Below are 27,041 nucleotides of genomic sequence, written 5' to 3'. Positions count from 1 at the left end.
GGCCACCCCCACCCACCCTCCGTCCATCCTTCCCTATGTGATTTATTGAAACATTTCTGAAACGTCCATTAGGATATTATGAAATGTCTGGTGTCTTTGATTGTTATATAACCATTAGTAGTTTTTAAGCTTTTGATGAAAATTAAAATGCGGTCATTCTGGCTGGCATTGCTTTAGTGACAGAGAGACAGAGAACTCATGCATGCTCTCTGTATTAAAGGCAAAGCGCTTATATAACTTAAAAAATATATATAAGTGCTCAATTTCCAATAAAAGGGAACCACACAGACAGAAAGACCTCTTCTGGCCCCATGGCCCCATGATATGTAGGGCTCTGCTGGTTTCCCAAAAGCACACATAATGTTTCCATCAGGGACACAAGTGCTGTTCTTCAGGCATATCTGGCCAGGCCAGGGTATAATTAGAAGCTGAATGCTGCTTTAAGTCAGAATGTGGTTTGCAGAGCATTTCCAAAGGACAACTAGTCTAGTGGTCTGTGGTTTTTTATCATCAAATGCAAATTGCACATTTAAGGAGGAGTAGCACTGACTCATAGAGTTTATAATATCCAGGAACTTGCGTCGTCTAAAACATTCATGTGGTGCAATATGTCAAAAGTAAAATATTCCTGTTCTTTTCCAGGTAGTGGACAGGCCATTAAAACAAGATTCAGTGGAGCTATAATTGACAAGATCCCCCTATTATTTATTTATTTTAAAAAGGCGTGGAAATAAGCCAACAGTAAGGAAGGACATGTTATACAGTGTAAACAAATTGATAGCCATAATACAGGTGCTTTACGGGTGCAACAGGGTAAATATGATCTGTATATTATTTATCTATGTGACGAAGTGTGATCTGAGCCGAGACGCACGCAAACTCAGATAAAGCATCCGAGTGAGAAAAACAGCACCCCTCTGTCTCAGTATGTGTAGCCCATGTATCTGATGCTGTCTGAACAAAAAGAGTATGGCATGTTTATTTGACCAGGTAGGCCAGTTGAGAACAAGTTCTAATTTACAACTGCAACCTGGCCAAGATAAAGCAAAGCAGTGCGACACAAACAACAACATAGAGTTACACATGGAATAAACAAACATACAGTCAATAACACAATAGAAAAGTCTATATACAGTGTGTGCAAATGAGGTAGGATAAGGGAGGTAAGGCAATAAATATGCCATAGTGGTGAAATAATTACAATTTAGCAATTAAACACTGGAGTGTTTGACGATGAATATGAAGCGAGGGCCAGCCAACAAGAGCATACAGGTCGCAGTGGTGGGTAGTATATGGGACTTTGGTGACAAAACAGATGGCACTGTGATAGACCGCATCCAATTTGCTGAGTCTATAGCAGCTTATAGATACGTGTAGGTGGTTTCTTCCCTGTCTTCTCTCTCTGGCGGTGGCACGAATGATGAAGAACTGTAGGCGTGTGTGCAGAGGCCCGTCGGTCAGATGCTTGACTACTCTACTTCGAGCGTGCCAAACCCGACGTTACTGGCCAAACGCTCTAACCACTAGGCTACCTGCCGCCGATGTGTTTGATACCATTCCACTTATTCCGCTCCAGCCATTACCACGAGCCTGTCTTCCCCAATTCAGATGCCACCAACCTCCTGTGTATCAGGGGTTGCTAAACCGGGTGTCCTCAAAACAGTTGGTTATGGACTTGGAGCTCATGTACGACACACTTGAACTCGCCCAACTGTCCGAGTGCTTAGCTTACAGAAACGTACCACCTCTATTGTGTATGCAGACAAACTGATCCCCCGCATGAACCTTATCATTGCACCAACGAGATCTAGGATCCAATTTCACAGTGTGTCTGCATGGCTGTTCATAAAAGTCCACGGACACCCTCTTACCAGTGGAACCCAGAATGATATGTGACCACTTGGTTATCACCACGAATAGAAGGGCGCTCAAATCTCTTTAAATAACCCTCATCAAGTTCTGTTGTCTACGCCTAATAGTCCTACTCATCACTTATTATTTTTATTATCACAAAAAGAAGATTATTACTTCTCACAATGGTGATTGTTTAGTAAAGCTAGATCAAAGCAAGATCACATAATGATCATTAGTATTTCACATAACAACCGAATATAATAGCATACACTTTACCATAGAAGGCCTATAAAATGTTACACCAAAAACACATCCTCTGTCATTTCTTATCTGAAGCTGAATAGTCGATAAAAGTCCTCATGTGGCCAAAACTCAACAGAGCTAGCCACTGTATGCTTTAATTTAAACAAAATATGCATACAAGAAAGGCTCATAGTTTGTTAACACAATCTGCTTTAACTGGCTCACGAAACAGAACTTCAAGAAGATCTTAATGCGCATTCCCATGAAACTGATTGAGATCAAATGATTGGCATGCAGACGCAGTTTGGACATTTCACTGTTAAAACGTGAAGAATTATCATTCACACTTGACAGTGATGATGGCTGAATTTTGAAATAAGGTATGCCTAACTTGGTGTATGAGTCTAATATTCTTAGGGCTATTCTACAATGATATTCAATAGGCTATCAGACAGTCTGTCGGTACAAACTTTGACGGATAAATTATGTCGATGTTTCTAAAAGTGAGCCATCTGATCCTCCTCTCCACCCTCTCCGAGTTGGGCATCTCCGGCGCGGCCCACGCTTGGATTGCGTCCTACCTGACAGGTCGCTCCTACCAGGTGGCGTGGCGAGAATCTGTCTCCGCACCATGCGCTCTCACCACTGGTGTCCCCCAGGGCTCTGTTCTAGGCCCTCTCCTATTCTCGCTATACACCAAGTCACTTGGCTCTGTCATATCCTCACATGGTCTCTCCTATCATTGCTATGCAGACGACACACAATTAATCTTCTCCTTTCCCCCTTCTGATAACCAGGCGGCGAATCGCATCTCTGCATGTCTGTCAGACATATCAGTGTGGATGACGGATCACCAGCTCAAGCTGAACCTCGGCAAGACGGAGCTGCTCTTCCTCCCGGGGAAGGACTGCCCGTTCCATGATCTCGCCATCACGGTTGACAACTCCCTTGTGTCCTCCTCCCAGAGTGCTAAGAACCTTGGCGTGATCCTGGACAACACCCTGTCGTTCTCCACTAACATCAAGGCGGTGACCCGATCCTGTAGGTTCATGCTCTACAACATTCGCAGAGTACGACCCTGCCTCACACAGGAAGCGGCGCAGGTCCTAATCCAGGCACTTGTCATCTCCCGTCTGGATTACTGCAACTCGCTGTTGGCTGGGCTCCCTGCCTGTGCCATTAAACCCCTACAACTCATCCAGAACGCCGCACCCCGTCTGGTGTTCAACCTTCCCAAGTTCTCTCACGTCACCCCGCTCCTCCGCTCTCTCCACTGGCTTCCAGTTGAAGCTCGCATCCGCTACAAGACCATGGTGATTGCCTACGGAGCTGTGAAGGGAACGGCACCTCCATACGTTCAGGCTCTGATCAGGCCCTACACCCAAACAAGGGCACTGCGTTCATCCACCTCTGGCCTGCTGGCCCCCCTACCTCTGAGGAAGCACAGTTCCCGCTCAGCCCAGTCAAAACTGTTCGCTGCTCTGGCACCCCAATGGTGGAACAAGCTCCCTCACGACGCCAGGACAGCGGAGTCAATCACCACCTTCCGGAGACACCTGAAACCCCACCTCTTTAAGGAATACCTAGGATAGGATAATGTAATCCTTCTACCCCCCCCCCCCCCCCCTTAAAAGATTTAGATGCACTATTGTAAAGTGGTTGTTCCACTGGATATCATAAGGTGAATGCACCAATTTGTAAGTCGCTCTGGATAAGAGCGTCTGCTAAATGACTTAAATGTAAATGTAAATGTAAAAGAAATGTTGCACTACCTCACCAAAAAAAGATAAGACTACACCAATGGAATTGAAAGAAAGTTGGCGGGTGCACAGATACTGGGATTATTTTGGACGAACATACGAAGGTAACCTACTTTTGGAAGTGATTTGTTTGACAATCAGATGAAAACATCATGACTGCTTGTGTTCATGCCACATTAAAAGGTAATACATTTGTAAAGTTAAATTACATGTCTTTATTATAAAACACTTTAAAAAAAATAATTGCACACGCAAGCGAGCGCACACATTGGAGGTCCCATGAAAAACGTGCCCCCCCCATGGAAGTCAAATGCCTGTCCAATGCCTGTCCAACACACCTAGTGGCATATTGGTCTGCAGTAGGCTATTGTATCTCTCACTTTCATCTTTCTTAATCTTAACCATCCCAGGTTAGGTTTAGTTCCTCTTTGTTCTGTATGGTCCCCAATCCCCATTATAGTATGCATGTATTTTTTTATTTGTGCAATAATATGATTTCAGTAACAACTTACTTATCTGCTGTTGCATTTTATATAACATAATGTTAATTTAATCTGCTTGGAACACATACAGACATTGCCGTTCTGTTTTTGGATGGGAGTCGATTTATTCCACTTTCAGCATTTGAGTCACAAATACACAGAGTAGACCATTTCAGGAAATGCTTTGGTTTACCACACGTTTCTAAAGAAATGTCCTGCCATTGTATAAGGCGGTCTATAATCAAGACTGTGGGTAATGCAGCTGAACCCACTGTCTCCACTCAGAGCTCAACTCGTTCTTCTTGTCTTGTCACTCTCGTTTTCACCCACTTCCTATCACATGTATTTCATTTGCAACAAAAGCAAAATCTTTACTTTCTGAAACATTTTTGTGGAAACCAAATCTATTCTCTCCTGTTACTCAAACAGCATTGACTGACAACCTTGAGTGAGCTGTAAAAGGGTGCAGTATGGCCACAGTTTAAAGCTTTATTCATTCTATACATTTAATAAAGCAAGACTAGCCATAATTGGCTGTTTCAATGGTGTTGTCCCTTCAGCCTATATGCAGCAAACTCAATATTGGTCCACACATTCCTTGAAAGAAGAGATTTTCTTTCATTAATTAACCTGGAGTCTGAAGACAAACAGAAACGAGTGGTTTATTCAAGTAATGTTTTTATTTAGAGGACTAATGATGAAAACGCATGTTTACTGTATGTGGTGTGTATTTAAAAAATTTAATAAAATGGGCATGCTGTCAAAGGTATTTTACAAAAAGAATACTGTATTTTTGAATGGAATGCTGGTAAATAAGAATGTGAAAAGCTTCTCAATGTGAGAGTTATGCTTGCTTTGGTGGTTTGGAGCCCGGCCAGTGGAGAAGGAATAAAGTTTTCAAAAATAATCAAGAGGCACAGGCTTATTAACCATGATCCTCCTCTAGGGGATGGCTCTAATCCGAAATTATACATCATGATATCTCGGCATAAAGAGGGGTTACACTGTATCTTCCTTATCAAGACGTGTGCAAGCTGCACTGTCCGCTAGTGAAATATTGAGGGCCTCTTATTCTCTTTTAACTTTTTCTGACTTAACACACTTAAAGGTCCAATGCAGCTGTTTTTATCTCAATATCAAATAATTTCTAGTAGTGATGCACCGATATGATATTTTGGCCGATATCGATTTCCGATATTTTCCTTGCCAAAAACCCCCCCGATACCGATAACTGACATTTTAAATTTTAACGGCCTTTTAAGCATTCTAGTACAGTTAAATAGTTAACACACACACACATGGACGCACCGGTCTAAGGCACTGCATCTCAGTGCAAGAGGCGTCACTACAGTCTCTGGTTCGAATCCAGGCTGTATCACATCCAGCCGTGATTGGGAGTCCCATAGGGCGGCGCACAATTGGCCCAGCGTCGTCCGGGTTTGGCCGGGGTAGGCCGTCATTGTAAATAATAATTAGTTATTTTAACTGACTTGCCTAGTTAACAAGTAAAGGTTACACGCACACAAACACACACACTGACCAAAAAGTTATTTTGTTTTCATTTACGTATGTCCCTATTACCAGTAAAACATCATCAAAACCTATTTCTTTCACTTGCTGTGCTGTTTTGTTGTTCATTTGTTCAGTCGTTTCATTCTCAACCAGGATTTCATCATACATGTCAAGCAGTGAAGTTTCAGCTCTGTCTGTCCGTGGCTTCTTTTCCTCTGTGCACACTGTCACTGTGTCTGTTTCCATCTTGTCCAGCTGTCCAGCTTGCCCAGTATGTAACATTTCACGTAAACCCTGTTTCTTGTCTGCATCGAAGTAGCAGTTCTTGTACATAGCATCGAGCATGGTGGCGACACAGTAAAGAGGCTCAGATAGAGTGCCACCGAGTTGCTTGTTCACAGCCTGTCTGCAGTTTTGTTGAGCAGGCGTTTCAGTGCTATGACACAGGGTATCACGTCTGCTGCAGGTGCAGTTGATGAGCTTATTTCTCGAGTCAGTTGTTCGAATGGAGCTAGCTAGTGTGTTCAAGTTTCAAACATGTTCTCAAATGCCATTGAAATGGCAGCAATGGTATGACAACCAGCACATTCATGAGCATGCAATACGACTTTTCTCAGTACGAAATACTCGACGACCCACTGTGCTGTCAGACTCAGAATGCTCATGGGGCTGACATCACTGGTCCAAATGTCAGTCGTGAAGCTCATAGCAGTGACGCAATGTTTATTTATTTTCATTTTTTAAATATATATATATATTCTTTAAGTGACGCTATTACTGTGTAACTCCGGTAGGGCAACATCTGAACAATAGCGCACTTGGTAATGTTAGTGTGTACTGGGGCTCGACCAGTCGGTGAAAGCCAACATCACCCACGACAGAGAACGGTTGATTGTCAAGGGCAATGAATTCCATTATCTTGGCGTTAATGGATTTTGCATTTGAGTTGTCTAGCTGAAATTTTCTTACTCTTTGAAATGACTGCTCAACTTGTTGACTCCTCGATCCACACAGCAGACATTGTAGGCTAGGTTAGGAATGCTGTGTTGGACGTGTTACGCAACATTTTACGTGGCGTTATATAGGTATGCACGTCAGCTTTGACATTGGTTTTGCACAACGGCATTAAACTAGACATCGGGCCGTTGCCGATGTTGGGATTTTTAGCTAATATCATCCGATTCCGTTAAGTTCACCGATAAATCGTGCATCCCTAATTTCTGGGTATCAATTCAGTAGCTTACTTGTATTTTTTTTAAGTGTCCATTAAAAAAGCCACATTTTCTTCCAGGCAGCCCTAAAAATACATTGCAAGAAATTTCAAGTAAAAAATTGCGCTCTCTATACCTTGACTAAGATCTTCTTTCTCCTTCAACATCCTTGTGCATAGTTTGTTCAAACCTCAGATGGTTACTTAATGTCAAAGTAAATTAATTTGCTGAATATGCCGTCTTTAGATTTGGATGAAGACACCTGTCTAAGATGATGAAGACACCTATCTATTCAAGGGCTGACGTCATCAAGCCCAGTTTTCATGTTTTTCTGCCCTGTCACTGCCATTACCCCTGCATAAAGTAACAGAAGTCAGCAGCAATTTAGATGTGAATATTATCTTTGCTTCTCTGGAATAGACCTGTGGAATATTCTATATAGCCAGTACAGTAAACAGGTTGTATCAATCCTTGTTCGCTGTGTGGTGAAAGGTTGTTCCATCTGTAGTTGTTTACCATCCTAGGCCATACATTTCTCTTTTCCTCTGTAACCCCATTCAGCTCTCAAAATGGACATCCTTATTTCAACTCTTAAACTTGTGAAAATATTGATGGATCAAGCATTATGGTGTCAAGCGTTGCAGTGCAGCCCTGTGTGTGGCTGTGGGCCTGGTATTTTCCATTTTAATATTATATCCCCTCCCTGAAAGGCCTGGCTATCTTATTTCCCAAATGATTAAAAGTGGATTTATTGAAATTAGGCACAATATGGTGTTTACCTATACAGACAACAAAAGTAGACATAGACTGTCATAAAAAAAATATAAAAATAAGAGTCAAGTTGATTTACGAGGTACCTCTGAGGGTAGGCCTGCATAAAATATACAGTATATTAGTCCATGTAATTTACTGTTAAACCAAACGTCTCTTTCGGGTCAACGTGGTGGCACATTGGATCATACCAGTGTCTCCTTTAATGGTGTTTGAATCCATATCTGTGTAAAACATACAGTAGTGGAAAAAAGTATTTGATCCCCTGCTGATTTTGTACGTTTTCCCACTGATAAAGAAAGGATCAGTCTATAATTTTAATGGTAGGTTTATTTGAACAGTGAGAGACAGAATAACAACAAAAATATCCAGAAAAACGCATGTCAAAAATGTTATAAATTGATTTGCATTTTAATGAGGGAAATAAGTATTTGACCCCCTCTCAATCAGAAAGATTTCTGGCTCCCAGGTGTCTTTTATACAGGTAACGAGCTGAGATTAGGAGCACACTCTTAAAGGGAGTGCTCCTAACCGCAGCTTGTTACCTGTAAAAAAGACACATGTCCACAGAAGCAATCAATCAATCAGATTCCAAACTCTCCACCATGGCCAAGACCAAAGAGCTCTCCAAGGATGTCAGGGACAAGATTGTAGACCTACACAAGGCTGGAATGGGCTACAAGACCATCGCCAAGCAGCTTGGTGAGAAGGTGACAACATTTGGTGCGATTATTCGCAAATGGAAGAAACACAAAAGAACTGTCAATATCCCTCGGCCTGGGGCTCCATGCAAGATCTCCCCTCGTGGGGTTGCAATGATCATGAGAACGGTGAGGAATCAGCCCAGAACTACACGGGAGGATCTTGTCAATGATCTCAAGGCAGCTGGGACCATAGTCACCAAGAAAACAATTGGTAGCACACTACGCCGTGAAGGACTGAAATCCTGCAGCGCCTGCAAGGTCCCCCTGCTCAAGAAAGCACATATACATGCCCGTCTGAAGTTTGCCAATGAACATCTGAATGATTCAGAGGACAACTGGGTGAAAGTGTTGTGGTCAGATGAGACCAAAATGGAGCTCTTTGGCATCAACTCAACTCGCCGTGTTTGGAGGAGGAGGAATCCTGCCTATGACCCCAAGAACACCATCTCCACCGTCAAACATGGAGGTGGAAACATGCTTTGGGGGTGTTTTTCTGCTAAGGGGACAGGACAACTTCACCGCATCATTTGACGGGGCCAAGTACTGTCAAATCTTGGGTGAGAACCTCCTTCCCTCAGCCAGGGCATTGAAAATGGGTCGTGGATGGGTATTCCAGCATGACAATGACCCAAAACACACGGCCAAGGCAACAAAGGAGTGGCTCAAGAAGAAGCACATTAAGGTCCTGGAGTGGCCTAGCCAGTCTGATGGTACCTGCATCTGATGGTCAGTCTCAGCGGAGGGAGGGAGGGAGGGAGGGAGGGAGGGGGGAGGGAGGGGGAGGGGGGAGGGAGGGAGGGGGGAGGGAGGGAGGGAGGGAGGGAGGGCATAAGAGGGTCCGCCTCTCACGGTCCCTGTTCTCTCCTTTCCTCCAGTGAGACTGACCAGAGAGAGGGGAGACTGTCTTCCACCTGATGATGAAACTTGAGTTTTTCATTTTTCCCTTCAGTCAAATGAAATGTTTGAAAATGGGAACAGCTTGCCTACCCGGCGTGCAGGGCTTCTGAATCAAATGCACCTACCACCAACAGCACAAGGCAAATAAAAAAAACTAAACAAGGCTTTATCCTTGGCTTTTCTACAGAAATGTTTGGTGATCCAATCGGAATGCCTTGAAGATCGATCGCGAGCGACCGGTTGGTGACCACTGGTCTAGGGTCAACCTTTTTATAACCTTTGACATTATCACATCACTTTGGCTCAGTTAGACTGTTCTTCTGGCACGTACAGTAAAACTTTTTATGAATGAAATACTTTACAATGATTAGAAATTTAGTTTTGTGAGTTAGGTGCCACTCGTTTAAGTTTACAAGAGTTTGCATGAACAGTTTGAAAATGGGCCTGCTGGTAAGTAAGCATATAAATGTTTTTGTCTTGAATGCCAAAGACGACACAAAGTCAAGAGAAAGATCCAGCCAAAGGTACCTATTAGGAGGGGGAAAGTTTCCTAGAATAGAAAACCACACCTGGATATTATGGCTCTCTCTCCAACGCTGTGTTTGAAAGCTGAGCAAATGTTGTGAGGTGTAAGAGGAAACCATTTGGTATAAATGTATTTTCCCCTTTTCTGTGTCATATCTGATTAGTGCTTCATGGTACACAAGCCACAGAGTGGCTAAAATCACAGGAATACCAGCTGGGTCTATAAACAAAGTGCGAAACTGATACTGTTTAGACAAGAAACAGAAACCGCAAGGTCTTTTATAACCTTTTGCCTTCATGGGCAGTTAAGACAGAAATAAAAATATGTAATCGACTTTACGTTTACACAACTCATCGTGACTTACAGTTGGCCAAATGCCTTTATTTTGGTTAATCTCAAATGTATTATAGAAGAAAACACTATCTTATGTTTGAGGAAATTGTTAGACTGAGACAATGAGTGACAGGGTTTTGATAATTGGGTTGCATTGCATGCATGCACACATTACACACACTACCACCTACTGCTGTTCTCTAGGCTAGTTGTTTATATACAGTGTGTGTGTGTGTGTGTGTGTGTGTGTGTGTGTGTGTGTGTGTGTGTGTGTGTGTGTGTGTGTGTGTGTGTGTGTGTGTGTGTGTGTGTGTGTTTGGGGGGGAGAAGCTGTGTTTGTTGAGAAATTCATAAAAGTGGATAATATTGTCCATTTGATGTATTTCACAAAGCTGTCAACCTCACATAAAATGCTTATTGATATGGGAAATGAAATGTGGTTTCACAACAATGCATTGCTGCTCCGCTATCTGATGTTTGTTACAATTCAAGTTTCACGTTGTTTCAGATGCTTCACTTTTCCATTGTGTTGATGGAAGAATGATTGCTCCTCGCTCCACTAACTCAGTGTCATTGTCCTTTCTATGCAGGTGGAGGCAGATGATGTGCTCACCAAAGAGGAACAGATCGGCCTACTGTTTAAAGCCAAACGCAAGTGTGAGGTGGCCATCAGTAACAAACACAAGCCTGGTGGTGAGTAAAAAACTAATCTCAGATAAAAGTTATGTAAACCTGACGTGTCAACCTACCTGACGTTGTGTTTTGTTTTTTTCATTGACATGAAAACAGTCTTGTCACATTGGTAATGGATAAATGACATCTGTGGCTCCCTGCACAGTTAATCTGTTGGTTCACTGCCTGCTCTGTTAACCATGCACATGTCTAGTTCTGTCACATTAGCACCTGAGGACACACCAGGAACATAAGCATTATTTTGTCTACTAGGTTGGCCAAGCAGAAAAATAACTCTGTTTGAACTGACAACATCACTATAACAGTGTTGACACAGAACAGAGGAAGCAGTGGATTTAGAGGCTGAGATGTACAGATTATTGAGTGGGTCAGAACTAATATGCATCAGACATGGAAACAGGACAGGGTTTCTGTAGGAATAATAACTCGGCTCTGACAGAAAACCAGAAAATGTAAATGTGTTTTTAGAGCCTGTCACAAGATGAATTATCTCATGTGGAGAAAATGGTTTCCTTCCTTTGTCACCATTGACTCACATTATTCCAATTAGTGTGGCTGCTGCTGGCGTTGATCCAATATCAGATTGTAGCTTTAATATGAGGCATTCATACTGGACAAATACAGATACCATGGCTGTACAGTAGTCTGAAATTAAGAGGGGAAAATGTATTATATTTCTTCCTGTATGGTTAGGAGGTTACGATGGTCAGGGGGCTTTTTGAGAGAATCCGGTCCATATTTGTTTACTTGTGGTTATGTGAAGACTGTCACGTTCAGCCAGACCCCAGAATCCCCCTGTCTCTGTGGTCACTGTCGTTTTTTCTGGTTGATTATTCTAAAGAGGTTTTGGATTCCATATCCAGCCAGTCATATTATTTTCTCTTTAACCCTGGTTCATTGTGGTCTTCTTGGGTTCTTTCTGTGTTGGGTTCTCAGGCTTTCTAAACAAAACTTCTCTGTAAATGAAACACAGCATTGCAAACCTTTATTTTAAAATTAAGAAAGCAAAAGGTATTGTTGATAGATACCCAGTAGTTATATTATCTCTCACCACATTCCCCAAATGTGCACATATTCTGCAAATGTTCACAGTTTTAGGTATAACTCGAAATAGAACTTAAAATAACGAATTATGTGGTAATCTATTATCAACAGTCGTCAAAATACTTGTTTGAAGGTGATGGTTTCAGTGTTTAAGAGGGAAAGTGTAAAGCCTGCATGTCTTTCCTCGAAGTGTATTGATCAGAATGATCCTAGACACTTGACACTAAGCAGAGCTCTTATAGCCACATTAGAGTGTTCTAAGATGACAGGCACCTTGCCTCCTCTGACCACCGTCACCCGTAATGCAGCCTGACATTTGTTGCGTGTCACTGTTGTATGAGGCGTTACTCTTTTTCCAGGTATCTGGGGTACATTTCCAGGGTTCATTTCAGCCTTCAACAGTTTCCTTAGACTAGAAAGTTATCCTTCGTCATTTGGGAGAGTATTTTAAATGAAATTGTCTTGAGTAAGCATAATACTTTATAAACATGGAGAATACACATCTTACCTCCAGTTTTGGTCGGTTTCTTTTTAAATGAGTCAATTTGTGAAATTAACAGAAATGCATATCACAAATTGAAATAATTGTCTTTAAAGTGGTGGTAAACTTTCAAATATTCCAAAGACCAATTAAAATGTTTTAATTATTCTCTTGATCAGTGGAGGCTGCTGAGGGGAGGACGGCTCATAATAATGTCTGGAACGGAGCAAATGGAATGGCATCAAACCGTATGTTTCATGTACTGTATTTGATGCCATTCCATTCATTCTGCCATTACCATAAGCCTGTCCTCCCCAATTAATGTGCCACCAACCTCCTGTGCTCTTGATGGTTACTTTTGCTGATATGTTCACATATGCAGTATTGTACTTTTTATCACCTGGGAGAATAGAACTGTTACCTTCAGTTTGGGTCTGTTTATATTTAAATTAGTCATTTTGTGTAATGAATAGAAATTCAGAAACTGACAAATGTGGGCCATTTAATAATTTATTCAAATACCAATTAAAACTCATGTTTCAATGATTTCTCTTGATGGTCTACCTTTTCTAATATGTTCTCGGGTACATTTATGTTACTTTCTAGATACACTTCTTTAGAGATCTACTTTGGATATGGTTTCTATACAAAGCTGTTGCTGGAGGGACAATTTTCGGGCAAACAGTAGATGCGTCAGAGATGACCACTACTTGACCTGTATACCTGATGACGCTGTCAGAGAGTAGTAGACTCGACATAGCCTTTATCTGGTGGCTGTATCCCGGCCCCTTTTGGAAGGTTGCACACGTCTTTCGAATCATAGCTCAGTTGATGCTGAAATTAGGGTAAACATATGACCTGCCTCTCAAAGAGAGGGAAAAGGCTCTGGTATACTTTCTGCCTGAAAAAGAATTCAAGATCTCATTTTGTGCGCTTTAGTTTTTTTAACTTTATTATTTCACTCTTAGCGCTTTCATTTGAATTTCATTTGAACCTAATGTGCACATCTGTTGATCTGTTTATTGTTATTTATTTTATGTCGATATTCAATCAACATGTTTTATTTAGATGCCTATTACAAACATAATTGATTATGGTAGAATGACAATATATTATATTAGGTGGCAAAGACTTCCACATCGTTATGTTCTGGAATGTTACGGTATAGTCTATGGTGTAGTGAGTCTAATGATGACCCTGTAGAAATGATGATGGAAACTGTTGCTGTTAACAGGCAATTATATTTTATGAATCGTTTTTATTTTTGTAATGTTGCCTTGGCCAAGAAAAGAGTACCCTTTTTTTTTTATAGGTTACTGCTAATTGTGGTCTCCTCTATTGTGGAAAAACCATGAAACCTGCATTCTGACTCAAACTCAAAGAATAGCAACTGAATGCAATTTTGAGGACTTCCAGATTTGTCTTGCCTATATTGTGTGTCACCACCCTTGGTGTTCTGTGCCACTGTAAACTCTTGGTTAGCCTAACTATTAATAATGTGGAGGGGAGACCTTTTTGCAAATAGTAATGAATTGATCTTGCTATTCTAGCTATTTTGAAAGTGGTGGCTGGTAGGGTGGTCGGCCAACCTCTGCCCAAGGAGAGGGTCTTGCTTAGCGTTGCGGTGTTTCACTGTGAAGCCCATCTATTTGTTATTATTTTTCATTTGTGCCTTAAATACTTGAGTTCTCCATTACTTCCTTGACACAACGTTTTCATTGAGGGAGACACTGAGGTTTGCCTGGTTAGGACAGTAGAAGGATGTGGGTTCAAGGCCCTAGACCTTGCAGTGTGTGAAAATAGCTCAGCATTCAAACCTGTGGTCTCAGTGTAAAATAACATCAGCAATCATCATAAGAGCTTGTACATATCAAAACTCTACTGCGATATATGTTTTGACATCTGCAAGGCCTGAATCAAATGATTGCAGGGAAAAGAAAATGTTATTTAAAACCTATAATAGATCACCAATACCAAAGTCCCCCACAGTCACGTTTATATTTAAATCATGGTCATGGAATTTATAGGAAATGATATATGTGTGTGTTCTGTGTTTAATTTGAGTCTGTTGGTAGGTGGTCCAATGACTATTAAAAGTACAGCCAAAAAAACTAAAACCTAAGACCGATTTCATTCTCACTTCACTCCCAGGACCATGTGGTCATTGTGATTTTGAAAAACGTGAAGCTTCTTTGGCTACTTTTTCAACCCTGTCATCTCTCACAATCCAAAATCAGTCTAATTTATACAAAGTCTACGCTCTAATTGAGAGCCGGGTGACAGGCCATTTTGAAGGCACATAAAAAGCATTTTGTCATTGCCTCTGATGTTTCTTTGTAACTTTGATTACAGGAATGAGACAATAATAGATGTAAAGCAAAGAGAAACCAGTTCTAGTTTTATCCTCAACTAGTTATTAGTGGTGAGTGTGGGGCAGATGTTTTCAATAATAGAAAATAAAAGCATAGCCAGAAACCTGCGTCTGCCAGGGATCTGTGGGGAGAGGGGACTACACTCCCACTATTGCAGGGCTAGGGTTAATAATAATGTTCTAAAATGCTACTGCTGCCCGTATTAATGAACGTGAGGCTGCTGATCCCAGAAAAGTAAGGCTTCTGCCTTCAACTCACAACAATTCATTGTGCGTTAAAGGCATTTTCGCAAACTTGTACAAATAGCAACTTCACTGCACAGTACACACACTCAGGGAGCGAGGAAGAAACATTTTACGAAAGGGTGGATTTAAGAGCGGTTAGCAGAACAACATTTCTGCTTGACTCTGCTCTTCCACTGTGGTAGACTAGACTCTGTGTTCAGTGTTGCGTCATAGTATCTTTGTTTCTTCCCAGGGAGCCAGAACGCTGCAGCCTTGTCACTGTTGTTTTCTTAATTTTGCATGGAATCTCCACAAATAAGATCCATATTAAAACCACTTTAACAAAACAGATGCACTATAGCGTGTGAGTGCTGCGGTGAGATCATAAGCTTTCAATAAATAGCCCGTTTAGGCCTATGCCGCTCCTATGGATCATTAGAAACATGCCTGCTTAGACCTACTCAGTTATTTAATGATTACAACATTGCAAGTGTCCATTTCAGGCAGAGGAAGCAACGTAGACTAGCAAACATGACTTTCTTGTGGGGTGGACATAAACAGCCTACCGTCACTGATTTGATATATCGGATGGGATTGAAGCGGATGCATGCCACAACAAATTAAAATAAAAACATTGAAATTGACACACATTTGCTTGCAAATGTAGACATTTCAGAGGTGTTTTGGGAATTCAATGCTGGTTTGTTGAGCCTTAATTGTAAAGACCAAACATATCCAGCAGACAGAACACAACACTGCTCTGGATGACTGATGTTGTGAACATTCAGCGTCACAAAGGACATTGCATCTGTTTCCTGCATACCCACCAATTAACAGGCCGCTAGGGCTGTCTTTCTCTACATGCTATTTATGATCATAACATTAGGTTAAAGTTCATTTGTGTACCGTCTTTAGAGGACAACACAATAAAAAAAAACAGCTACTCACTGGTGCTCTGGAATATAAGAAAGAAGCCTCCAGCAGTGTAATGTTGGAGCCAAGGCAGTGAACACTCAAACTCACTACACTTAAATGTCCCCATTGCTTTGTCTCTACTCCTGCAGATGGTTACTGCTCGCCAGAGTGGGATGGCATTGTTTGTTGGCCTGAGGGGTCTCCTGGGAAGCTTGTGTCCACTGCCTGTCCAGAGTACATTTATGACTTCAACCATAAAGGTAACACTGGCCCCTTGATAGCCTGCAGTTCAACAGTTCTCTTGCACATAGCTCATTTTCCATTTTAGGTCATGGTGCTCATTGCCCACATTAGTAAGATAGCCAATAGGCCGCTGAGATAGTGGATCATCTTTTATCTACTTTAATCTGTAACACAGCATGGGGCATTTATTTTCAATATATTTCTATAGCTATGGCAATGCAACAAGATATTGCATTTCTTTATGTAAGTACTTCGTCTTACAAGGCTGTTGTGAAGTTGTTGAAATGCCCATGATTTCCGATGTGATTAGACAACGGCAATATGCACTTACAGGTGAAAAGAAACGACATGTGTGTCGTGTCATTCTGTTGTTTTCTGTAATTGTGTTGTATTCTACAGGACTAGCCTATCGTCGCTGTGACAACAATGGGACATGGGAGCTGACCACCAACAACAACAAGACATGGGCCAACTACAGCGAATGTGCAAAATTCCTCTCACACTATAACAAAAACAATGAGAAGGTGAGAGTCATGTCCATCCCAGCATTCATTTCTCCGCACCATTAGACAATGCCAACTTTGTCAGAGACGTGACACAATAGTAGTGGACAGGGACAGTGGCCATTGTGTGTCATTTCTGAAAAAAAGTGTGACATTTCAATCTATTCTATTCTTTGGGGGCTGTTGTGGCATTAGCACGCATAATCAATGTGGAGGTATTAGAATGTTAATGATATTGGACGTGTGATTTGATTGGTCAGAACAAAGGTAATTTTCACTACAACAGTATGCAGTGGGCTGCTTTTCATTTCTGTCACACATCAGATGGTCCTGGAGGGGGCTTTGTGTCTAAGCATACTGGAACAGCTACCTAGCTCACACTCTCTGAGTGTTCAATCATTCTCTAACTTTGTCTATAACTTAATCAAATCAAATCAAATGTATTTATAAAGCCCTTCTTACATCAGCTGATATCTCAAAGTGCTGTACATAAACCCTGCCTAAAACCCCAAACAGCAAGCAATGCAGGTGTAGAAGCACGGTGGCTAGGAAAAACTCCCTAGAAAGGCCAGAACCTAGGAAAAAAGAGGAACCAGGCTATGAGGGGTGGCCAGTCCTCTTCTGGCTGTGCCAGGTGGAGATTATAAGAGAACATGGACAAGATGTTTAAATGTTCATAGATGACCAGCAGGGTCAAATAATAATAATCACAGTGGTTGTCGAGGGTGAAACAGGTCAGGACCTCAGGAGTTAATGACTTAATGAGCATCTACAGTGTTCATTGTCTGTCTGTCATCCCCATTGTTAGACAAGTTTACCTTCTGCTTTTTCTGATGTTTCTACTAATTTGTAAGAAACCTAACAATAACAATATATATTTAGAAGATGAACATAAAAACCCTGTTAATCATTTAGATGAAGTGTTGCGAAGTGGAACAAAAGACATGTCCCTCAGAATTGTTGGACTATTTGAAATGAAAACCAGACATGACAATTGACTTATTTCCCCCATGGAGATTATGTGAAAAACACAACAGTAGGCAGGTAGCCTAGCAGTTAAGCGCATTGTGCCAGTTTCTGATTGAGAGGAGGTCAAATACTTATTTCCCTCATTAAAATGCAAATCAATTTATAACATTTTTGACATGCGTTTTCCTGGATTTTTGTTGTTGTTATTCTGTCTCTCACTGTTCAAATAAACCTACCATTAAAATTATAGACTGATCATTTCTTTGTCAGTGGGCAAACGTTCAAAATCAGCAGGGGATCAAATACTTTTTCCCCCCACTGTAGGTGAAAACTCTGTTGATGTGCCCTTGAGCAAGGCACTTAGCCCTAATTGCTCCTGTAAGTTTCTCTGGATAAGAGCATCTGCTAAATGAAAATACTTGTGGTAGGAAGTGAGTTACAGGAGCAATGTTTCACCTAGTTAAACTTGTAGTGTATTTGAGCTTTAAAAAGGCTTATGAAGTTTGTGACATCCACTTTGAAATTCCAGACTGGATTTTCCCTTATGAAAAATGTATCAACCCCTAAAAAAATGTCCATTAATTATAATCCACATAATAAATGATTAAGCTGTTTTATTGTTTCTTACGACGCAACTACCATACACTCACGTGGTAGTCGGAACTAGAAATATCCAACTAACTGGTTGAACGAGGCACGTGTAGAACTACAACCAGTTAGCAGGTCAAAAATGTCAGAGTTTCCTAGTTCCAACTAGCACGTGAACGCGGCATGAGCTACCGTACAGCGAGAGTTTGGACTTGTGTTTCGAAGGCAGAGGATGAGTCTGAGTCGTATTTAGTTTTACACAAATAATTGTACATTTTCAGTAATAAAACTGACAATTATTTATTTTTGATTAAATGTACTGAAGATGGGAGTACAGTCGCTTCATGCATTGTATGCGTGTGCTTACTGTCTCCCTGATATTGGCTACTAGGTAGCTACTTCCCCAGCCGTTGCCGGACAGAAGTGCTTGTCAAGCGGAGCGAAAGGCACTGTGTCCCGGTGTTGTTGCCGTTCATGCCCTCCCCATTGAGTAGTAGACTGTATGTATGTATCAAGGTGATATCTATATGGTTATCCATGTTAGTTGTTTATTGTGTAGGCTGCTATCCTACTTGAAATAAAATGATGGGAGGTGAATCAATTGCATGTTAGCTACCGCCGGCGACACGACCGTGATACCCAAATGGAAGCATCTCAGGTCGGCAGGCATGTCAATACAACACTGGTTCACTGGTCACTGGCTTATCGACTCGTCGTGCACCCCAATCAGCCACACAAAACGGTGTTGAGTGGCAACAAATCTTCCCAATTAGCTGATTCGCTTTCCACACAACTACTCCTTTCGACACACCCTGTCACCCATACTCCAGTCTCCATGGGCTGCAGCGACCCATACTTGCATTCAGGGGCTGATTACCTACCACCTCCTTATCAAGGCCCAGTGACAGGACAGACAAACTGCAACCCATGGCAGTCCACTGGCGTAGAACTGAGTGTTAAGGAAATCCATTCGATCATTGAAATGAACACCTCTAATAATGGTTGTTGAGGGCCAAGGGGTTTAACCCGTTACGATCGTGGGAATTGGCCTATATGGATAGGGCCAAATAGAAATGTTTCTAACATAAGAAATATGAGAAGCATATGCATAACCATGATTACAATTTAAAGGGGACATTTTGGAGAGTATTGGGAAATTACTGGACCAAAATTGAGGACGCAACAGTTCACCTGACACGAGACTGAATCCAAACCACCTGACACGAGACTGAATCCAAACCACTTGACACGAGACTGAATCCAAACTACCTGACACGAGACTGAATCCAAACCACCTGACACGAGACTGAATCCAAACCACCTGACACGAGACTGAATCCAAACCACCTGACACGAGACTGAATCCAAACCACCTGACACGAGACTGAATCCAAACCACCTGACACGAGACTGAATCCAAACCACCTGACACGAGACTGAATCCAAACCACCTGACACGAGACTGAATCCAAACCACCTGACACGAGACTGAATCCAAACCACCTGACACGAGACTGAATCCAAACCACCTGACACGAGACTGAATCCAAACCACCTGACACGAGACTGAATCCAAACCACCTGACACGAGACTGAATCCAAACGTTACGCTGCACTTTTCGCAGCATTTGACAATTATGAAATCTGAAAATACTCTGGACATATTCAATAACATTATAAGAATATTCATGGAAAATGTGGGGTAGGTGCAACATGACAAAGAAATTACAAGGGAATGAGTGAGAGGCCTAATTGGTGTGCACAGGTAATTTCTAATTTCTATAATTTATTTTTTATGACTCAAAGAACAGTCTTAATTTACTTTTTTTTTTTAGCTCTCCTAGCTATGTATGTCCTTGAGGAACTGAGGCTAGCACACTTTTGTTTGTAACTGTTGTTGTTGTTGTTCACGCAATCTAAAAATGGTCCATTATAAATCACAATCTGGGTCAGGTGGGCATAATTTGAAAGCGTTCAGGCTCATTCTGTTCAGAACAACCCAGGGTATAATGCCATGTTATCCTTGGAACTGCACATCAAACAAAGTGATCAGAAACGTTGATACTGTAAATTACATGAGCTTTATCATATTGAAATATGAATTTCACATTTGGACACATGGGTGTATGGTTTGCTTGTATGACATCAAAGCGGTATTTATTATAATGTTCAATGTCTGATATTTCAGAACACATCAAATGCTCTTAATTTACAGCATTCCTCTCGCTCAGACAACAAAATCAACAACAAAAAAATCCCAATTAGCAGGAGGGATGGGAACATCTTCTATTTCTGCATTATGCTAACAATTAGAACGCGGTTCGAATCTTATACAGCTCTGTATAGCAGAGACCCTAAGCTCTATCATACACTGAGTTTACAAAACATTAGGAACACTTGCTCTTTCCATTTCCATTTCCATTTACGTCATTTAGCAGACGCTCTTATTCAGAGCGACTTACAAATTGGTGCATTCACCTTATGATATCCATGACGTAGACTGTCCAGATCGAAGCTATGATCCCTTATTGGTGTCACCTGTTAAATCCACGTCAATCAGTGTAGATGAAGGATGATAAATAATGATTTTTAAGCCTTGAGACAATTGAGGCATGGATTGTGTGTGCCATTCAGGAGGGTGAATGAGGGTATCAGGCAGCCTAGTGGTTAGAGCATTGGGCCAGTAACCGAAAGGTTGCTGGATCGATTCCCTGAATCGATTCCCTGAGCTGACAAGGTAGGAATCTGTTGTCCTGCCCCTAAACAAGGCAGTTAACCCACTGTTCTCTGGTTGGCTGTCATGGTAAATAAGAATGTGTTCTTAACTTACTTGCCTAGTTAAATAAAGGTAAAAACAAATGGGCAAGACAAAATATATAAGTGCTTTTGAACGGGGTAATGTAGTAGGTGTCAGGTGCACCGGTTTGAGTGTGTCAAGAACTGCAATGCTGCTGCAATGCTCAACAGTTTCCTGTGTGAACCAAGAATGGTCCACCACCCAAAGGACATCCAGCCAACTTGACACAGCTGTGGGAAGCAATGGAGTCAACATGGGCCAGCATCCCTGTGGAATGATTTTGACACCTTGTAGAATCCATGCTCCAACAAATTGAGGCAGTTCTGAGGGCAAAAGGGGGTACAACTCAATATTAGGAAGGTGCTCCTAATGTTTTGTACAGTCAGTCTATTTTTTTAAAATATTTATTTTACTAATAACAACAGATTAAACAAATTGAGCCAAAGGATCCGTGGAATAAGTTTAGAGGGTGTAATACAATGTAATATTATTAATCTACAATTTCTGTTCTTAACCCTGGGCAACATGGGCATGGTGGGCAACATGAGCCTGGTAGGCTCACAGGGATATTGGTATCCACAGTACTCCACCAATTATACAAATTTCAACTTAATACTTCTTGCATTCCCCCAAAAAGTTTTGGGGAACATGAATGCACTGTAATTTAAAACTGCAAAGTCTTCTCTCTGCCTCATGGCAACATTTGTAGAATTGCAGGATATTAGCTTTAAAGCTACAACAACAAAACATTTCTCTGCCCCATGACAAAATGTGTAGAATTTTTAGGAAATTAGCTTGAAAAATGTTCTCTACATTGCCAAGAGGCGGAATTTTAAAATTGTATTTTCCAGGGCCCGAGAGTTGGTTCGTACTTCCATGCACTGCCGAAGTCTTTGTATGCTATTTTTTATCTCACTCGAGTTGTGTTCTGATTATGAGGGGGTCCCTGATGAATTTGCGACCACAAAAGGGGTCCCCGGATCCAAAAAGTGTTGAGAACCCCTGATGTATAGCATGTTACTGTACAGCCACTGAGTTCCAAATGAGGTGCTTATCAGTGTCCAAATCTGCTATTTTCATACCGAGTGAGTGAGTGAGTGTAAAGGACTACTGAATGGAATGTAATGAAATTGGAATGACCTCTGTGATAACAGCAGAATAAAGCAAAGGAAATAGATATCAGTATCAGTCATCTTTCTATGATTAAAGTTGCTTTGAAAAAAATCAGTCTTGAAAAAAATCTATTTCCACATGTTGAATATTTCCCTCGAAATCCTGGCTAAAGTGCTTTGTATTATTTTGGGAGAGAGGTGCCAGTCATGTACCCTTTTTTCTGACAATCCAATCCAGCTCCAATCCATTTAAGTCAGGGGAAGAGGCCTACAGGAATCATATCAGATTGTAAGAATCCGTTTAATGAAGGTAAAGCTAGGGTGACAGGTAGCCTAGTGGTTAAGTGCGTTGGGCCAGTAACTGAAAAGTTGACTACTAAATTCAGAAGCCTTTTTAAACCTCAAATACACTACACGTTTGCAGGAAGGTTCTACTGCAACAGAGTGATCAAATGAAGATCCTAGGTTGGATAGTGACGAGATCTGCTCAGCTGACAAGGGTAGGGCCAGAGAGCACAGGGAAAGTGGACCATCAGATAAAACAAAGAGCGGACATTCAGCCTTTGTGATTTTTACTGTCCAATGTTTTTTCTTCCCAATAGGATCTGTTTTCTCTTCAGTGCTGCTCAATGCAGCTTTTTCTCCTGTTAACCCCAACATTTCTCTGGTCTCTCCCCACCTGCATTCTTCTCTCCTTCTTTTAAATGTGGCTCTCAACATTAAGGTTTTGGGTGGAGGAGATTGTGGGTATCCATCCACATTTTGATGAGGCCCCCTAATTTTCCTCCTTATGCCAATGGTCTCCCGGTTCCAGGATTCATAGCAGCAGCAATGAAACCCTTCAGCCGCGCACCACAACTTAGGAACCCTTTGGTTTGGCGCTCTGTCTCCATCCCTAAATGATAACAGCAGTGGAGGAGGCTCTGGTTACAGCAGGCCCCAGAGTAGCCCCTCCACTAGGCTGTGTTGATACAGGGACCACGGGTAGCTAGCTGGAGGCCAGACCTAGATTCAAACAGTGTTCGTTTTCTTGCAAATACTTTGAGGGTTGATTGAGCCTACCTGGAGAGCCAGATGGCCAAAGTGTATTATTTTGGAACTATGCTGTTGGTTCCATTACGCCAGGCAAGCTCAATCAAGTGCAACTAAAGTATTTGAAAGAAAACAAGTCCTATTTGAACCCAGGTGTGCTAGCTTCTTGCCTCTCCAGCGGTATGTCCTCTGGCTGCATGCTCTGTGCTGTAATCTCCTGCTGGAAGCCCCAGCACTCTCGACACCTCACCCAGGCTTTTGTGAGCGCGGCACATCTCTCAAGCCAAATGTTCCGTTTATTAAAACCTGGAGTCATCTCAGTCAGTCTCTTGGTGGGCAGCCTTATTGCCTGGTGGGCTTTAGTCGTCTGGTGAGCAGCTCGCTGTCAGAAGCAATGCACCCCATTTCATTCAGAAACTAATTAGAGGCCTGGAACGGTCGCACACCATGGCATGACCTTTGACCTTGGAATGGTTGCACACATTGACATAAGCTTCTCTGAACTTTGGTATGCAGGCTGTTTAGTTTTCGGTCCACAGCAGTTTTCTATGTTGCAATGTGTAGCCTGCAACTGTATTGGTATTTGGTATTTATTAAGATCCCCATTAGCCACTGCAAAAGAAGCAGCTTCTATTCCTGGGATCCACATGAAACATGACATAATACATAGTACAGAACATTATTAGTCAAGGACTGAACTACATATAGTTAAAATGTCACAAATAGCCTACATGTCAGTACATACACATAATATCTAAGTCTAATACATAGTACATTGCAAATTTGAATACAAGATATATAAAATGACTGTGAGTCGTTTGTCAAGAGTAACATTATCCTCAGTGCTTCTGGAAAGCATGAAATGTGTAATTTATTTATCACAGATTTATTGGGACAATATTGTGTCATTGGAATGGTAGGTTGTATATATTGTAAATGATAAATGTAGCACACAAGGCACAGAGGCCCATGATAGCTTGACTTTATCAACAAATGTATGGGGACAATATTGTGTAATTGGAATGTCATCGGTCAATGACTGTATAGCCATGTTTTATGTATTGTAAAATGATTAATCTAGCACACCAGGCACATACTAGTCATGGATTTATCAAATATCTATCACTTCTATCACTTCCTCAACCAAGCTACTGTAAGTAGGCTGACACCTCTGAGTACACAGTACATGATTTGACAAACAACATTTATCCTTCATATGTCCTTGTCTCTCTTGTCCCAACAGGAGGTGTTTGACTGACTGTACCTCATCTAGACAGTTGGGTCCTCCATCTCTCTAATGTTTCTCCTTCATATGTCCTTGTCTCTCTCAACAGGAAGTGTTTGACCGTTTGTACCTCATCTATACAGTGGGATACTCCATCTCTCTGGGATCACTTATGGTGGCTGTAGTCATCCTAGGTTATTTCCGGTGAGTGATCTACTTGTTGCCATTGGGAAAATTCCTTTCTCAGTTAATATTTTATCTTCCACCAAATCCCACCTGGGCTTGAGAGCTGGGTGAATTAACGGTCCGAGTGGGACAGAGATTAGGGTTAGTGTCACAGTGATGATATTGGGACCTTCCATTAAAATCAGGACAACTGTGATTTCATTTTTGATGGGGTGCTGATGAGCATGCATATTTAAAAAATGCCGTTGGGAAATAGTAAAAGTACTGTGAATATGAGACAACAAAGGGTAAGGAAAAATGAAGAAATATATCGTCAAAGATGATTTTGATGGCAGTGAGTGACTTTCTTAATGGGAAAAACAGTCAATATGTCACGCCCTGACCAGGTGAACTCTTCTATTTTGGTCAGGGTGTGGTATTTCTATAGTTTATTTTCTATGTTTTTGGTATAGCCTTGCTTTGGGGCGTATTTCTATGTTGGGTTCTGTCGATTCCCAATCAGAGACAGCTGTCACTAGTTGCCTCTGATTGGGGAATCATATTTAAGTTCCTTTTCCCCCCACGATGTTTGTGGGTTGTTGTCTCTTTTTGTTGGAGCAGTAGCGATACGTTTATTCTCTGTTTTGACCGTGTTATTTCAGTCTGTAATAAACAACATGAGTTCGCTCCCAGCTGCGCCTTGGTCCACTTCTTCCTTCCTGCACGACGATCATTACACAATAGCCCTGGCGGTATCTTGCTACTGTTTTAGTCAGTTTTTTTCATCTTTATTTAACTAGGCAAGTCAGTTAAGAACAAATTCTTATTTAGCCTAGGAACAGTGGGTGACTTGTTCAGGGGTAGAACAACAGATTTTTACCTTGTTAGCCCAGGGATTTGATCTAGCAACCTTTTAGTTACTGGCCCAACACTCTAACCACTAGGCTACTTGCCACCCCAGGTAACCTAGTGTTTTGTGTGGTGAAACAAAGAAACAAAACGTGCAAAATGTCTATGTAAACTAAAAAATAGAAACAGCCCTTTTTCAGTACCCTGTCTTTCAAAGATAATTCGTAAAAATCCAAGTAACTTCACAGATCTTCATTGTAAAAGGTTTAAACACTGTTTCCCAATGAACCATAAACAATTAATGAACATGCACCTGTGGAACGGTCGTTAAGACACTAACAGCTTACAGACAGCAGGCAATTAAGGTTACAGTTATGAGAACTTAGGACACTAAAGAGGCCTTTCTACTGACTCTGAAAAACACCAAAAGAAAAATGCCCAGAGTCCCTGCTCATCTGCGTGAACGTGTGTTATGCATGCTGCAAGGAGGCATGAGGACTGCAGATGTGGCCAGGGCAATAAATTGCAATGTCCGTACTGTGCGATGCCTAAGACAGCGCTACAGGGAGACAGGACTGACAGCTGATCGTCCTCACAGTGACAGAGCACGTGTAACACCTGCACAGGATCGGTACATCCGAACATCACACCTGCGGGACAGGTACAGGATTGTAACAACAACTGCCCGAGTTACACCAGGAACGCACAATCCTTCCATCAGTGCTCAGACTGTCCGCAATAGGCTGAGAGAGGCTGGACAGGGCTTGTAGGCCTGTTGTAAGGCAGGTCCTCACCAGACATCACCGGCAACATCGTCGCCTATGGGCACAAACCCACCATCGCTGGACCAGACAGTACTGGCAAAAAGTGCTCTTCACTGACGAGTCAAGGTTTTCTCTCACCAGGGGTGATGGTCGGATTTGCATTTATTGTTGAAGGAATGAGTGTTACACCGAGGTCTGTACTCTGGAGCAGGATTGATTTGGAGGTGGAGGGTCCGTCATGGTCTGGGGCGGTGTGTCACAGTGTCATCGGACTGAGTTGTTGTCATTGCAGGCAATCTCAACGCTGTGCGTTACAGGGAAGACATCCTCCTCCCTCATGTGGTACCCTTCCTGCAGGCTCATCCTGACATGACCCTCCAGCATGACAATGCCACCAGCCATACTGCTCGTTCTGTGCATGATTTCCTGCAAGACAGGAATGTCAGTGTTCTGCTATGGCCAGCGAAGAGCCCGGATCTCAATCCCATTGAGCACGTCTGGGCCCTGTTGGATTGGAAGGTGAGGGCCAGGGCTATTCCCTCCAGAAATGTCCGGGAACTTGTAAGTGTCTTGGTGGAAGAGTGGGGTAAAATCTCACAGCAAGAACTGGCAAATCTGGTGCAGTCCATGAGGAGGATATGCACTGCAGTACTTAATGCAGCTGGTGGCCACACCAGATACTGACTGTTACTTTTGACTTTGACACCCCTTTGTTCAGGGACACATTATTCAATTTCTGTTAGTCACATGTCTGTGGAACTTGTTCAGTTTA

The 27,041-nt window shown here is 41.9% G+C and overlaps 1 protein-coding gene across 1 annotated transcript in view; it reads left to right on the top strand.

Moving 5' to 3' along the window:
• The window catches only part of LOC106569329 (parathyroid hormone/parathyroid hormone-related peptide receptor), a 70,386-nt gene that overhangs the window by 29,761 nt on the left and 13,584 nt on the right, over nt 1-27,041 (top strand). Inside the window, exons 2-5 of the mRNA XM_014140569.3 lie at nt 10,884-10,986; nt 16,172-16,282; nt 16,665-16,789; nt 24,601-24,695. Coding sequence (XP_013996044.1) covers nt 10,884-10,986; nt 16,172-16,282; nt 16,665-16,789; nt 24,601-24,695 — 434 coding nt within the window. The remainder of the gene's footprint in view (nt 1-10,883; nt 10,987-16,171; nt 16,283-16,664; nt 16,790-24,600; nt 24,696-27,041) is intronic.

Source organism: Salmo salar, chromosome 14 (assembly GCF_965601325.2).
Source record: "Salmo salar chromosome 14, fSalSal1, whole genome shotgun sequence".
Classification (NCBI taxonomy): domain Eukaryota; kingdom Metazoa; phylum Chordata; class Actinopteri; order Salmoniformes; family Salmonidae; genus Salmo; species Salmo salar.
This window is presented reverse-complemented; position numbering and strand designations above follow the sequence as displayed.